At 41.9% G+C, this 15,400-nt stretch overlaps 1 protein-coding gene across 1 annotated transcript in view; it reads right to left on the bottom strand.

The window, feature by feature from the left end:
* Positions 1-6,431: 6,431 nt before the first annotated feature.
* LOC101342559 (zinc finger protein 343-like) overlaps positions 6,432-15,400 on the bottom strand; it is a 32,567-nt gene continuing 23,598 nt past the window's right edge. The window contains exon 5 of the mRNA XM_012559060.2: positions 6,432-8,844. Within this exon, the coding sequence (XP_012414514.1) occupies positions 6,569-8,844 (2,276 nt within the window). The 3' untranslated portion in view covers positions 6,432-6,568. The remainder of the gene's footprint in view (positions 8,845-15,400) is intronic.

The following is a 15,400-nucleotide window of genomic DNA, read 5'->3' as shown; positions in this document are numbered from 1 at the left end:
TACGCTTCACTGGCTTTGTTTCTCCAGAGAACCCAGACTAAAACAGGCAGCAAAGAAAAAAATACTCTTAAGTACCATTAAAGTTCATAAAATTCAGCTTTTTCTTCCAGCCAAAAACTGGCGTTCTAGTTCCCAAAAGAATTGGAAAGAAGGGAAAAGGTGGACCCATCACAATTATTGGGTCAAATATATCCATACTAAAATTGACATTTATTTTTCATAATCCACTACCACCTTACAGAAAACGCAACAAAAATCAACACAAAAACTACAATTCTGAAACTGAAGGTGAGGAATAATGGGGGGTTCTGAATTCAAGGTCATAGCTCAAAGAAAGAACCCAGGTTTTGGACAATTAAATGAAAATGTCAAAAAGGAGTGGGGCTCAGAGACTTTTTGGAGTGGGGTCAAATGGCGAGGCCAGCAAGGATGCCATGAAGTGACTTGAGTGCAAGCTTCCTGATTTTCCAAAGTACCCCCTGACCCAATCTGGGTTTCATTCCCATATTGCTAAGACTTGGCTCGACTCTGCAGGCATTTGAATTTGAGACAACTCACCTAATGTCAGAAATCAGCCACAGTTTAACAGAAAAACTAAGCTCATCCTTCCTAGACACCAAAGTCAAAATCCAGGGAGGGCAGGGCATTTGTACCTTCCCTTCTACAGCCCTCCTCCTCCACTCTTTCCTTTGCGGGAGACTTCAGCACACCTCAGTTCTGCTTCCCTCTAGGATGGAGTGATGGGGACCTGATTCCAGCAAACTGTCCAAGAAACAAAGGAGGAAGCAAGTAGTAGTCTAGGAAGGCCCCTTGCCAAGTCTGGAAAGATTATCCCTTTGCCCCCTCCCTCTGCTAGGCTGACAGTCCATTTCCTGGGCATGACCAATGCTGCTACAGGTTATGGGGGATTTCAGTAAGAAAAGTCTGCACCGTTTTCTCTTTATTTCCATCCTTTTTTCACAAGGAAGGTGCTGGTTTTCTTGATTGCATTTCTTTCCTAATGGTAGGGAAGGGGCCTTGGGGTTATCTGGAATTCTCCCTCCTCAAACCCCTAGAGATTACATATCCATATACACTTTCCCTGTGGCTTCCGGTTCTGACCAGAAATACAGTGTTGGTATTTTGGGGTAAGTTCTGGCAAAGGGACATTTGGGCAAATGTGGCAAAGGATGGGGGACCACATTCCCAGGCACTCCCACCCTTTCTCCCCACCTGAGTGAACTCAGGAACCTCTGGAAAGCTGACTTCAAGCCAAGGGAGAGTGGGCAGAGGCTATAGGGCCAGTGATTCCTGACATTTTCCAATACCTTGCTTTGATGGGTGTCAAAAATACTCAGTGCTTTTTCTGATTCTCAAAGTCTGATATCCAGTCTGTGACCTGGGAAGCTCCAACTGGGCAAACAAATTTGTTGGAGCCTAAGCAAGCCCTCACCAGTGAATAGTTATTGCCCCAGGACACAGGGGTAAGGGCCAGGATATGTGGAGTTGTCGAAAAACTGGGCAATTTCAGCTCAGGAGGAGCACTAGAGAGGGGCATGGTTAAAGGACCAGGTCCTTGGAGTGAGAAACAATTGAAGTGGTATGGCTACGTTGTCTCAGAGCAGTTACTACAATGATGTGGGAGTGCCACTAATAGGAATGGGTCCTAGGATTGGCAGGTGGAGAGGACATGTCTAAAGGTCTTTACACCTGGTATGAGAAACATATAGGGTCACTATGAGTCGGAAACAACTCGACAGCAATGGAGTTAGACCTATCATTATTGACCTGACATATGGAGTAGCCAAGGGGTCCAAAGAAATAAGACTGGTGAACAGTTTGGGCATGCTTAAAGGATCTGAATCTGCAATCTGGAAGGCTCTGGAAAGCTGACTTCAAGGCGAGGGAGTTGTTGTTAGGTGCTGTCATGGACTGAATTGTGTCCCCCAAAAATGTCAATTTGGCTGGGTCATGATTCCCCGTACTGTATGACTGTGTAATCTGATGTGATGTCTTTATGTGTTGTAAACTCTATCACTATGATGACGTTATATGTGATCTCCTTATATGTTGTAAACTCTTTATCACTATGATGAGGTTATACTGAGGACATCTACAAGATTGGATAGCATCTTAAGCCAATCTCTTTTGAGATATAAAAGAGAGAAGTGAGCAGAGACACATGGGAACCTCATACCACCAAGAAAGCAGTGCCAGGAGCAGAGCGTGTCCTTTGGACCTGAGGTTCCTACGCTGAGATGCTCCAGACCAAAGGAAGACAGATGCATAACAAGGACCTTCCTCCAGAGCCGAAACAGAGAGAAAGCCTTCTCCTGAAGCTGATGCCCTGAATTTGGACTTGTAGCCTACTGGACTGTGAGAGAATAAACTTCTCTTTCTTAAGCCATCCACCTGTGGTGTTTCTGTTAGAGTAGCACTAGATGACTAAGACAGGTGCCATCAAGTCGGTTCCGACTCATAACGACCCTATGTGCAACAGAAGAAAACAATGCCCCGTCCCGTGCCATTTTCACAATCACTGTTATCCTTGAGTCCATTGTTGCAGCCACTGTGTCAATCCATTTCGTTGAGGGCCTTCCTCTTTTTCACTGAGCCTCTACTCTACCAAGCTTGATGTCCTTCTCCAGGGACTGGTCCCTCCTGATAACATGTCCAAAGTATGTGAGACGAAGTCTTGCCATCCTCGCTTCTAATAAGCATTCTAGCTGTACTTCTTCCAAGACAGATTTGTTTGTTCTTCTGGCAGTCCATGGTATATTTAATATTCTCCACCAACACCATAATTCAAAGGCATGGATTCTTCTTTGGTCTTCCTTATTCATCATCCAGCTTTTGAATGCATATGAGGCTACCAAAAACACCATGGCTTGGGTCAAGCACACCTTAGTCCTTAAAGTGACATCTTTGCTTTTTAACATTTTTTAAAGAGATCTTTTGCAGTAGATCTGTCCAATGCAATGCATTGTTTGATTTCTTGACTTCTGCTTCCATGGGTGTTGACTGCAGCTCCAAGTAAAATGAAATCCTTGACAACGTCAATCTTTTCTCCGTTTATCAAGATGTTGCTTATTGGTCCAGTTGTCAGGATTTTTTATACTGAGGTGCAATCCAATGGTGTTTGATCTTCATCAGTAAGTGCTTCAAGTCCTTTTCACTTTCAGCAAGCAAGGTTGTGTCATCTGCGTATCACAGATTGTTAATGAGTCTTCCTCCAATCCTGATGCTGTGTTCTTCATATAGCACAGATTCTCAGATTATTTGCTCAGTATATAAACTGAGTAAGTACAGTGAAAGGATACAACCCTGACTCACACCTTTCTTAACTTTAAACCACGAAGTAACCCCTTGTTCTGTTTGAACGACTGCTTCTTGGTCTAAGTACAAGTTCCTCATCAGCATAATTAAGTGTTCTTGAATTCCCATTCTTTGCAATGTTATCCATAATTTATGATCCACACAAATGCCTTTGCACAGTCAATAAAACACAGGTAAACATCTTTCTGCTATTCTCTGCTTTCAGCCAAGATCCATCTGACATCAGCAATGACATCCCTCGTTCCACATCCTCTTCTGAATCCGGCTTGAAATTCTGGCAGTTCCCTGTTGATATACTGCTGTAACCCGCTTTTGAATTATCTTGAGCAAAATTTTACTTGTGTATGATATTGATATTGTTCGATAATTTCTGCATTCTGTTGGATCACCTTTTTTTTGGAATGGGCACTAATACAGATATCTTCCAGTCGGTTGGCTGGGTAGCTGTCTTCCAAATTTCTTGGCATAGACAAATGAGCACTTCCAGTGCTGCATCCATTTGTCGAAACATCTCAATTGGTATTGTCAATTTCTGGAGGCTTGTTTTTCACCAATGCGTTCAGTGCAGCTTGGACCTCTTCCTTCAGTACCATCGGTTTGTGACCATATGCTATTTCCTGAAATTGTTGAATGCTGACCAATTCTTTTTGGTATAGTGACTCCATGTATTCCTTCCACTTTCTTTTGATGTTTCCTGGGTTGTTTAGTATTTTCTCTGAAGAATCCTTCAATATTGTAACTTGAGGTATGAATTTTTTCTTCAGTTTGTTCAGCTTAAGAAATGTGGAGCATGCTCTTTCTTTTTGGGTTTCTATTTGTTATAATACTTCTGTTTTCTCAAGCCACCCTTTGAAATCTTCTGTTCAGCTCTTTTACTTCATCATTGCTTCCTTTTGCTTTAGCTACTCAACGTTCAAGAACAACTTTCAGAGTCTCTTCTGATATCCATTTCAGTCTTTTCTTTCCATTCTTTTAAATGCTCTCGTTTTCTTTATGTATGATGTCCTTGATGTCATTCCACAACTCATCTGGTCTTTGGCGATTAGTGTTCAATGCATCAAATTTATTCTTGAGATGGTCTCTAAGTTCAGGTGGGATGTACTCAAGGTCATACTTTGGCTCTCGTGGACTTGTTCTAATTTTCTTCAATTTCAACTTCCATATGAGCCATTGATGGTCTACTCTGCAGTCGGTTCCTGGCCTTGTTCTGACTGATGATAATGAGCTTTTCTATCATCTCTTTCCACAGATGTAGTTGATTTGATTCCTGTGTATTCCATCTGGTGAAGTCCACATGTACAGTCACCATTAATGTTGGTGAAAAAAGTATTTGTAATGAAGAAATCATTGGGTCTTGCAAAATTCTATCATGTGATCTCCAGCGTGATTTCTATTACCAAGGCCATATTTTCCAACTACCAATCCTTCTCTTTTCAATTTTGCCATTCCAATCTCCAGTAATTATCAATGCATCTTGACTGTATGTTTGATCAATTTCAGACTGCAGAAGTTGGTAAAAATCTTCCGTTTCTTCATCTTTAGCCTTAATGGTTGGTGCATAAATTTCAATAATACTTGTATTAACTGGCCTTCCTTGTAGGAGTATAGATATTCTATCACTGACAGCATTGTACTTGAGGAAGTATCTTGAAATGTTCTTTTTGATGATGAATGCAACACCGTCCCTCTACAATTTGTCATTCCTGGCATAGTAGACCATGGGATTGTCTGAAATGGCCAATACCAGTCTTTCAGCTCACTAATGCCCAGGATATTGATATTTATGTGTTCCATTTCATTTTTTACAACTTCCAATTTTCCTAGATTCATACTTCATACATTCCAAGTTCCAATTATTAATGGATGTTTGCAGCTGTTTCTTCTCATTTTGAGTCGTGCCACACCAGCAAATGAAGGTCTCAAAAGCGTGACTCCATCCACGTCATTAAGGTCGACTCTATTTTGAGGAGGCAGCTCTTCCCCACTTGTTTTTTTCAGTGCCTTCCAACCTGAGGGGCTCATCTTCTGGCACTGTATCAGACAATGTTCCATTATTATTCCTAAGGTTTCCACTTGCTAATTTTTTTCAGAAGTAGACCACCAGGTCCTTCTTCCTAGTCTGTCCCAGTCTGGAAGTTAAGCTGAAACCTGCAACCATGGGTGACCCTGCTCGTATTTGAATACTGATGGCAGAGCTTCCTGTATCTCAGCAACATGCAAGCCCCCACAGTGCAACAAACTGACAGACACATGGGAAAAGCCAAGGGAGAGTAGATAGTTAAAAAAGGACACTGGAGCTAGGACTGGGAAGTGAGTATTAGGGAACAGCAATACTTCAATGGGTGGAGAAAGATTCAGCAGATCAGCATAGAGACTAGAAAGTAAAAAGGAAAACCACAGATGGGAGCTTTGACAGAAGACAACAGAAGAAGGTAGTTACTAGGAAAAAAAAAGTGATCAGGTAAGAGAAGTGGTAATTCAGCCCCTGGAAATGTGGGACATTCCCTCCTTTACCTGGTATCTGTCTTCAAAACCTAGATCACTCCTCTCCCCATGCAAAGGATCAGATTCTCTGATAAATTTAGGACTTATTTTTTCTCATGGGTTGAATTCATTCAAGAAACTTGGGAGTGTGAATTTCAATTCCACATAGCTTTCGGGACAGATGAGTAACACAGCCTGAGTTATGGTTTATTAAAGAAAAACCTTACTACAATGAAAGGACAACAAAGCATGGGAAAGAACTGTGCATGAAAATAAAACAAGTCAACCATTCTTCGATTACTTAAGCCTTCTAATTTTCCATTCCATTTGATAACAGAACGTGAAAAATTAGTCTATGTAGTTACTACTGACACTGTCACCCCCATACAGAGCACAGGCAGTCAGAAGACCTTCTCCTGAAACCCCCTCAGAGGTGGGTAAAGGAGTCATTGTGGTGACATTTTGTCCCCTTAAGTCAGTAAGGGGGGGGGGGCACTGGAATGAAGTTCCGCCCACAGACCGTGTCCACACGGCTATCTCCCTGAGTGTGCCTTCTGGGGCAAGAGGAGGTACAACTTACCACTAAAGCAGCTCACATTCTCCATGCCACATAAGGGTTCTTTAAAAAGAAAAGAGCCGTTCTTTGATGTATAATGAAGTGTGTCTTTTTCTCAAATTCTTGCTCATTCTCCTTTTGCGCACAGAGTTTCTATTCTGTGTCCTCTGGTGAATGAGGAGGACTGATGTACAGTTAGAGCCTTGGCCACACTCACGGCAAACATACGGCTTCTCCTGACTGAGCATGCTGATGTCTAATGAGGCTCTGCTTATAGCTAAAGCCTTGCCCACACTCCTTGCACACATGTGGCTTCCCCCCTAAGTGTGTCCCCTGGTGGAGAAGGAGGCCTGACTTCTGGCTAAAGCCTCGTCCACACTCCAAGCATATGTAAGGTTTCTCACCTGAGTGCGTCCGCTGGTGTGTGATGAGATTTGACTTGTGGCTAAAGCCTCGCCCACACTCCTTGCACACATGTGGCTTCTCCCCCGTGTGTGTCGCCTGGTGGAAAAACAGCCCTGACTTCTGGCTAAAGCCCCGCCCACACTCCAGGCACATGAAAGTTTTCTCACTTGAGTATGTCCTCTGGTGTCTGATGAGATTTGACTTCTGGCTAAAGCCTCGCCCACACTCCTTGCACACATATGGCTTCTCTCCTGAGTGTGTTCCCTGGTGGAGAAGGAGACTTGACTTCTGGCTAAACCCTCGCCCACACTCCAGGCACACGTATGGTTTCTCATCTGAATGTGTCCTCTGGTGTGTGATGAGATTCGACTTCTGGCTAAAGCCTCGGCCACACTCCTCGCACACATGTGGCTTCTCACCTGAGTGAGTCCTCTGATGTGTGATGAGATTTGATTTGCGGTTAAAGCCTCGTCCACACTCCTTGCATACATATGGCTTCTCCCCTGAGTGTGTCCTCTGATGCATAATGAGGACTGATTTCTGGGTAAAGCCTCGGCCACATTCATTGCAAACATAAGGCTTCTCCCCTGAATGTGTCCTCTGGTGTATAAGGAGGCGTGAATTCCGGTTAAAGCCTCGGTCACACTCACTGCAAACATAAGGTTTCTTATCTGAATGTGTCCTCTGATGTGTGGTGAGGCCTGACTTCTGGCTAAAGTTTCGCCCACACTCCCTGCACACATGTGGCTTCTCCCCTGAGTGTGTCCTCTGGTGGAAAAGGAGGCCTGAATTCTGGCTAAAGCCTCGCCCACACTCTAGGCACAAGTAAGGTTTCTCACCTGAGTGTGTTCTCTGGTGTGTGATGAGATTTGACTTGTGGCTAAAGCCTCGCCCACACTCCTTGCACACATGTGGCTTCTCTCCTGAGTGTGTCGCCTGGTGGAGAAGGAGGCCTGACTTCCGGCTAAAGCCTCGCCCACACTCCTTGCACACGTGTGGCTTCTCCCCTGAGTGTGTCCTCTGGTGGAAAAGGAGGCCTGACTTCTGGCCAAAGCCTCGCCCACACTCCTTGCACACGTGTGGCTTCTTTCCTGAATGCGTCCCCTGGTGGAGAAGGAGGCCTGACTTCTGCCTAAAGCCTCGCCCACACTCCAGGCACACATAAGGTCTCTCGTCTGAGTGTGTCCTCTGGTGTCTGATGAGATTTGATTTACGGTTAAAACCTCGGCCACACTCCTTGCACACATGTGGCTTCTCTCCTGAGTGTGTCCTCTGGTGTCTGATGAGAGTTGACTTACGGTTAAAGCCTTGCCCACATGCCTTACACACATATGGCTTCTCCCCTGAGTGTGTCCTCTGGTGAATAAAGAGGACTGATTTCTGGGTAAAGCCTCGGCCACACTCACAGCAAACATAAGGTTTCTTATCTGAGGGTGTCCTCTCATGTATGATGAGGTCTGACTTCTGGCTAAAGCCTTGCCCACACTCCAGGTGCACACAAGCCTTCTCTTCTGAGTGTGTCCTCTGGTGTCTGATGAGATATGACTTGTGGCTAAAGCTCCGGCCACACTCACTACAAACATACGGCTTCCTCCAGAAGAAGGACCTCTGGTGTGTGATGAAGTCTGACTTCACGCCACAGTCTGGTTCATCCTCTCTAGAGATGGCTGCTCCAAATCTTGAGGTTTCTATTTCCTTCAACCCTTGGCCTCTTTCCACAGGCTTCACCCATTGGGCTGAGTTGGGCTCTACCCCTACCCCTGTGTTGCCTTCTCTAAGGCTTGCTGACTGTCTTCGGGGTGGGCTGGAGAATGCCCTGGAAGTCCCTCTCTCCCCTCTTCTCCCATACAAGGGTCTGGAGACTTCTTCTCTCTCTTGACCTTCTGTGTTTTCCCTCCAGCAGCTCTGATCAGAATCCGGCTGCTCTGGCTGCTTCTGATGTCCTTGGCTGGAATGCCCCGGATGGAAGTTATGTTCCACACATAAGCCTGGGAAGATGGGAAGCACGTATTGGCTGAGGAATCGCTGACAGGAGACAGCCAGAAGGCAGGAGGAGCAGGGGTGGAGTTCTGGCTTCGGTTCTGCTGAAGAGAGAAAGGTTTCCATTAGAGTAGCCATAAGTGGGCTGCCTGGGCTCTTCTCCTTCTCTTATGACAGACAGTATCTCATTGCTGGAGTCCCTGGGTGGCACAGACAGTTAAGTGCTTGACTACGGGCTGAAAGGTTGGCAGTTCAGAAGACAGTCCTGGCAATCTGCTTCTGAAAGGTCACAGCCTTGAAAACCCTATGGAGCAGCTATACTCAGCACACATGGGGTTACCATGTGTTGGAATCGACTAAAGGCACAATACTGTTATAGGTACACTGAACTCATTCAAATTTCACCTGGTGTGTATGTGTTGCATGTGTCTTCTCTATCTGTCTGTGTGTGTGTGTATGTGTGTTTCCAAATATTTTAAAACCCCTGAGTCTATTCTGACACTTCCTATTCCAATCCAAATCCAGGTTCTTTCTAGCCTTCCCCATTGCATATTTGTATCTCCCTTCTCCAATAGTGAGAAACCTGGCTCCCGACATCAGTATATTTATTCATTTACTTAATTTTAAAATTCAAACAAAGGGATTTCAGAATAGTTGACCCATATAGCTACAAAAAATGAACATACAAAATATAGTAAAAGATTTACATACAGTTTTTGTTTTTGTTTGGTCAATAGACAAGAAACTGGCCAACTTTTTCTGTAAAGGATCAAACAGTAAATATTTCAAGCTTTGTGGACTACACGGTCTGTCCTAACTACTCAACTCTGCCATAACAGAATGAAAGTAGTCACAAACAATACATAAACGAGTGGCTGTGTTCTGAACATTTTATTTACAAAAATAGGAGGCAGGCCAGATGTGGCCTTTGGGCTGTAGTTTGCTTTAGACTGAATACATGGTCAAAGTTCTCTGTTCAAAGGTTAATTGGGCTGTTTTCCCCCTGGTCACTGTGGTCATGTTATTCATGTGAAATACAGTTAGATTTGTTTCTTTTTGTACACTACTTTAGGGTTTTCTCCCTATCTTTGTTGATTTAATTTTATTTCTTTGAGTATGTTGAACACTAGTATGGTTCCAAATGTGAAAAACTGTTCAAAAGGTAACCTAAAAAAATGTCTCTCCTTCCCATACCCTTCCACAGATATCCCACATGTAACCCCTTAGGTGATCAAGCTCATTTCTTTCAGGTTTATTCTCCTGTGTTACTTTCTGCAAAAAGGAAGAGATGTGGAATTTTCTGGTTTTTTTTTTAGTTTTATTCATTTTACTGTTGTTGAGAACATTCACAGCAGAACATACAGCAGTTAAACAGTTTCTACATGTAAAATTCTGTGACGTTAATTCTTAGAGCTGTGCATCCATTCTCACCTTCCTTTTCGGAGTTGTTTCTCCTCCATTAACATAAACTTACTGCTCCTTAAAGTTCCTGTCTAATCTTTTGAGTTGCCATTGTCAATTTGATCCCATACAGATAGTTTTTTTAAAAAGAGAATAATGCTCAAGCCAGACATTTTTTACTAGTTAAGCTACACTATTGTATGTCTTTAAGAAGACTTCAGGGACATTTTGATGAAAGATTCCACAGAAGAATCCTGATGAATAGGAGGAAAACACAAAATAGAATTTCAAATTCTCATGGACTCTAGACTTTCTGGAGCCAGGGAGGGTGTATGAATGTGTGAAACAATTGCCGTGAGGTAGTCTTTAAGCCTTAAACCAAAAATATCCCGAGGTGATCTTAAAGCTGAACAATAGTTTAGCGTAACTAGTGAAAAAGGTCTGCCTTGAGCATTGTGTTCTTTTAAGAACTATCTTTGTGGGATCAAATTGGCAACAGTAACTTGAAATATTAGATAGCAACCTTAGAGGGCAGTGAGTTTATGTTCATGAGGGAGGAACAACTCAGTAAAGGAGAGTGAGAATTGTTGCACATCTCCAAGAATGTAACCAATGTCACTAAATTGTACATGTAGAAACTATTGAATTGGTGTATGTTTTTTCTATGTATATTCCGAACACCACCAAAATAAATAAAATTTTGCAAAAGAAACTACAGTGAGATACTATCAAACCCCTGCAAAAATGGCAGTGATCAAAAAATAGAAAACAACAAATGCTGGTGAGGTTGTGGGGGAATTGGAACTCTTATTTATACACCGCTGGTTGGTTCGTAAAATGGTATACAACCACCACTGAAAACGGTGTGGCACTTCCTCAAAAAGCAAGAGATGGAAATACCTTATGAGCCAGCAATCCCACACCTAGAAATACATCCAAGAGATACAAGAGCAGTGACACAAATAGACATATGCACACCTATGTTCATTGCAGCATTATTGACAATAGCAAAAAGATGGAAACAGCCTAAGTGCCCATCAATGGATGGATGGATAAACAAGTTGTGGTACATACATACAATGGAATACTACACAAATATAAAAAATAATAAAGAGTCCATGAAACATAACATGGATGAATCTGGAGGACATTGTGCTTAGTGTAATAAGTCAATCACAAAAGGACAAAAACGGCATAGTCCCACTATTAAAAAAAGTCAAGAATAGAGTCACACACAGAAAGCAAAGTTCTTTCACGATTATAAGGGATGGGAGGCGGAGGGCGGCAGAATCACTTTCTAGACGGTAGACACTTGTTATTTTTGGTGATGGGAAAGGCAGTACCAAATATGAGTGAAGTCTGCACAATTTAACCACGATAAATGGAGACCCTAAGAAGGATACAAGAAAAAGGGGCAATTTCCGTAAATGTTGTAACATATACAATTTTGCAACAACAGTATTAACAACTAAAAAAATATGTTTGTGACTACAAAGGTAGATAGGTATGCCTATATGGGGTCACTATGAGTTCCACTCGTGGCAACAGGTTTGGGTTGGTTTTTATATGTATATAGGAAGGTGTATGTGAGTACACGTATGTGTATCTGTAGGCATGTGTATATCCATGTTTGTGTGTGCTACATATATATACACATACGTATAATAAAGCACATAGGGGGCACAGTTATGGAGACTTCCCAGATATATCCAAACAACTCAAGGGATTGGTTTACTGGGTTAAAACGCTTAGGACCATAGTCTTGGGGGACAACTCAGTCAATGGGCATAACATAGTTCATAAAGATGTTCTACACCCTAGTTTGGTGAGTAGCGTCTGAGGTCTTAAAAGCCTGCAAGCAGCCATCTAAAATACAACTATTGGTCTCTACTTGTCTGGACCAAAAGAGAATGAAGGAAACCAAAGACTCAAAGAAGAAACTAGTCCACAGGACTAACAGCCCACAGGAACCACTGCCTCTTCTAAGCTGAGATCAAAAGAAATAGATGGTGCCCGGCTACCAGTACCAACTGTTCTAACTAAGGACACGATACAAGGTCCTGGATAGAAGGGGAGAAAAATGTATAACTAAATTCAAATTCCTAAAAAAGGTGAGACCTACTGGACCAACAGACTAGAGAAACCCCCGAGATTATTACCCTAAGATACCCTTTGAACTTGGCTCTGAAGCTACTCCTGGAGGTCACCTATCAGCTTATAAAATAAACAGTCTCATCCATGAGTAATGCACTCCCTTAAATCATGTTTCTCCTGTGGTTTCACGTTTAGCTGATTAAGGATGTCAAAAGTTTTAGTTAAATAAATAATTTTGTTGTTCCCCCCACCCTCAATATATAGAAAAGAAGGTTTCAGGGGATATTTTCAGTTAAGGTTTAAAGATTACCCTAGGATAACAGTTTCAGGGCTTCGTGGCACCAGGAAGTCTGGTGTCCATGAGAATTTAAAATTCTGTTCTGCATTTTTGCTTTTTTGATAAGGATTCTTCTATGGAATCTTTGATAAAAATATTCAGTAACAGTACCAGGCACCATCCAGTTCTTCAATAACATTTATTTTGTTGTTGTTGTAAATACATCACACTTTTGCCAATTCAGCTTTTTACAGGTGTAAAACTTATTGACAGCAATTACAGTAGTTGGCTGTAGAACCCTACTCTCAATAAATGGGATTTTTCCATTGCCATTAACCACCTCTCCTTTCCCTGTCGCCCCTGGTACCCAGTAATAAACTTTGGCCTTTATACATTTGCCTTTTCTTGTCTTTTTATAAACACGAGGTCATACAATATTTGTCCTTTTGTGATTGACTTATTTCACTCAGCCTAATATCTTCAAGCTCCATCTACATCGTAGCATGTATCAAGATTTCATTTCTCTTACTGGCTGAGTAGTATTCCATTCCATGTTATGTACCAGATATTATCGATTCATCTGTTGATTGGGCATTTAGCTTACTTCCAACATTTTACGTACAAACAGTGCTGCAATGAACATTGATGTACAAGTTTCTGAACTTCTGCTTTCATATCTTTTGGGTATATACCTAGGAGTGGAATTGCTGGGTCATATGGAAGCTCTATTTTTAGTTTTTTGAGGAACAGTCACACTATTTTCCACAATGCCCGTACCATTTACATTCCCACCAGAAATGGATAAGGGGTCCAATTTCCCCACATCCTCATCAACATTTGTTATTATTTTTTATCTTAGCCATCCTAGAGATAGTGAAATGGTGTCTCATTGTGGTTTTGATTTGCGTGTCTCTGATGGCTAATGACATTGTGCATCTTTTCATATGTTTGGGGTCCATGTACGTGTCCTCTAAGGTGAAAAGTATATTCAACTGGCATAGCGTGTATGAAAATACCTTGGGGCCGAGGGAGAGCGGAGTTCGAAAAAAAAATGTGTGTGTGCTGTTTGCGTACAAATATGGTATGTTAGTTAATCCACTGATAAAAGCTAGGACTGACAGCACTGCCCCTGCATTTCCTTCTAATAATTTTATGATTTTACTTTGCACATTTACATCCTTAGTCCATTTTGAACTTGTTTTTGTGTATGGTGTGAGGCATGGATACTATTTCATTTTTCTGCATGTGGAAATCCAACTTTCCCAACACCACTTATTGAGGAGATTTTTCTTTCTTTTTGTATTTTTTTTTAATTGATGTAATTAAATGAAGTTTACATTTCAAGTTAGTCTCCCATACAGAATTTTTTTTTTTAACATACATTGTTATGAGACCCCAATTGCTCACCCCATTCTGCGACAGCACACTCCTCCCCTCCACCCGATTCCCCATGAACATTCAACCAGCTCCTAATTCTCTCTGCCTTCCCCTCTAACCTCTGGACAGAAGCCGTCCCTTGGGTCTCTTGTATCTGCTTGTCTAAGAGGCACATTCTTCACGAGTATCACTTTATGTCCCACAGTCCAGAGATTTTTCTTTCCCCATCAAATGGACTTAGCACCCTTGTCAAAAATCAGTTGACCACTGATGTATGGGTTCATTTCTAGACTCTCAATTCTATTCCACTGGTCTATGTGTCTATTGTTATATCAGTACCAGGCTGTTTTGATTACTGTGGCTCTACAGAATGTTTTAAAATCAGGAAATGTGAGTCCTCCTACTTTGTTCTTCTCTTTCAACATTGCTTTAATTATTCAGGGCCTCTTGCCATTCCATATAAAGTTAAAGATGGGTTTTTCCATTTCTGTAAAGAAAGCTGTTAGAATTTTGATCAAGATAGTGCTGAATTTATAGATTGCTCTGGGTAGTACTGACATCTTAACAAAATTAAGTCTTCCAATCCATGAACATGGAATATCTATTCATTTGTTTTCTTTACTTTTTCAGCTGGTTAAATTTATTCCTAGGCATTTTATTCTCTTAGATGCTATTATAAATGGAATTATATCCCTAATTTCCCTTCAGATTTCTCATTGCTGGTGCACAGAAACCCAACTGATTTTTGTTTGTTGACCTGTACCCTGCAACTTTGCTAAATTCTTCTATTAGCTCTAGAAGTTAGATGTCTAATTTTATTTCTCATTTTTTTATAAACAATCTTTGCACTTTTTTTCACAATGTATCCTGGAATTTACAACACACCAGTTCAGAGATATCTTTCTTATTCTTTTTTATACCTTTGTAGAAATTCACTGGGAGAATGTACCATAATTTCCTCAATTTACTATATACGGGCATTAGGTTACTTCTAACATTCTATGTACAAATAATGCTGTAATGAATAACCTCGTACAAATGTATTTTCATATTGTTGAAGGTGAATCTTCAGGGTAAATTCCTATAAGTAGTAGGACTGCCAGGTCCATGTATGTGCATATTTCGTTTTGTTAAGATACTGTCAAGCTTCCCTCCATAACGGCTGTACCATTTCACACTGCCTTCTGCAATGTATGATAGTGTCTGTCTTAGTCATCTAGTGCTGCTACAACAGAAATATCACAAGTGGATGGTTTTAATGAAGAGAAGTTTATTTCCTCACAGTCAAAGTAAGCTAAAAGTCCAAATTCAGGGCATCAGCTCCAAGGGAAGGCTTTCTCTCTCTGTCGGCCGTCTTCTCTTCAGTGTTCCCCCGGACTAGGAGCTTCTCTGCGCAGGGACCCCGGTCCAAAGGACGCACTCTGCTCCCGGAACTGCTTTCTTGATGGTATGAGGTCCCCCTGTCTCACTGCTCACTTCTGTCTTTTATATCTCAAGAGATTGCCTCAGGA

The sequence above is a fragment of the Trichechus manatus genome, unplaced genomic scaffold (assembly GCF_000243295.1).
Source record: "Trichechus manatus latirostris isolate Lorelei unplaced genomic scaffold, TriManLat1.0 scaffold00008, whole genome shotgun sequence".
NCBI classification, from domain to species: Eukaryota; Metazoa; Chordata; class Mammalia; order Sirenia; family Trichechidae; genus Trichechus; species Trichechus manatus.
Note: the sequence above shows the minus strand (reverse complement) of the source record. Positions and strands in the feature narration are given on the sequence as shown.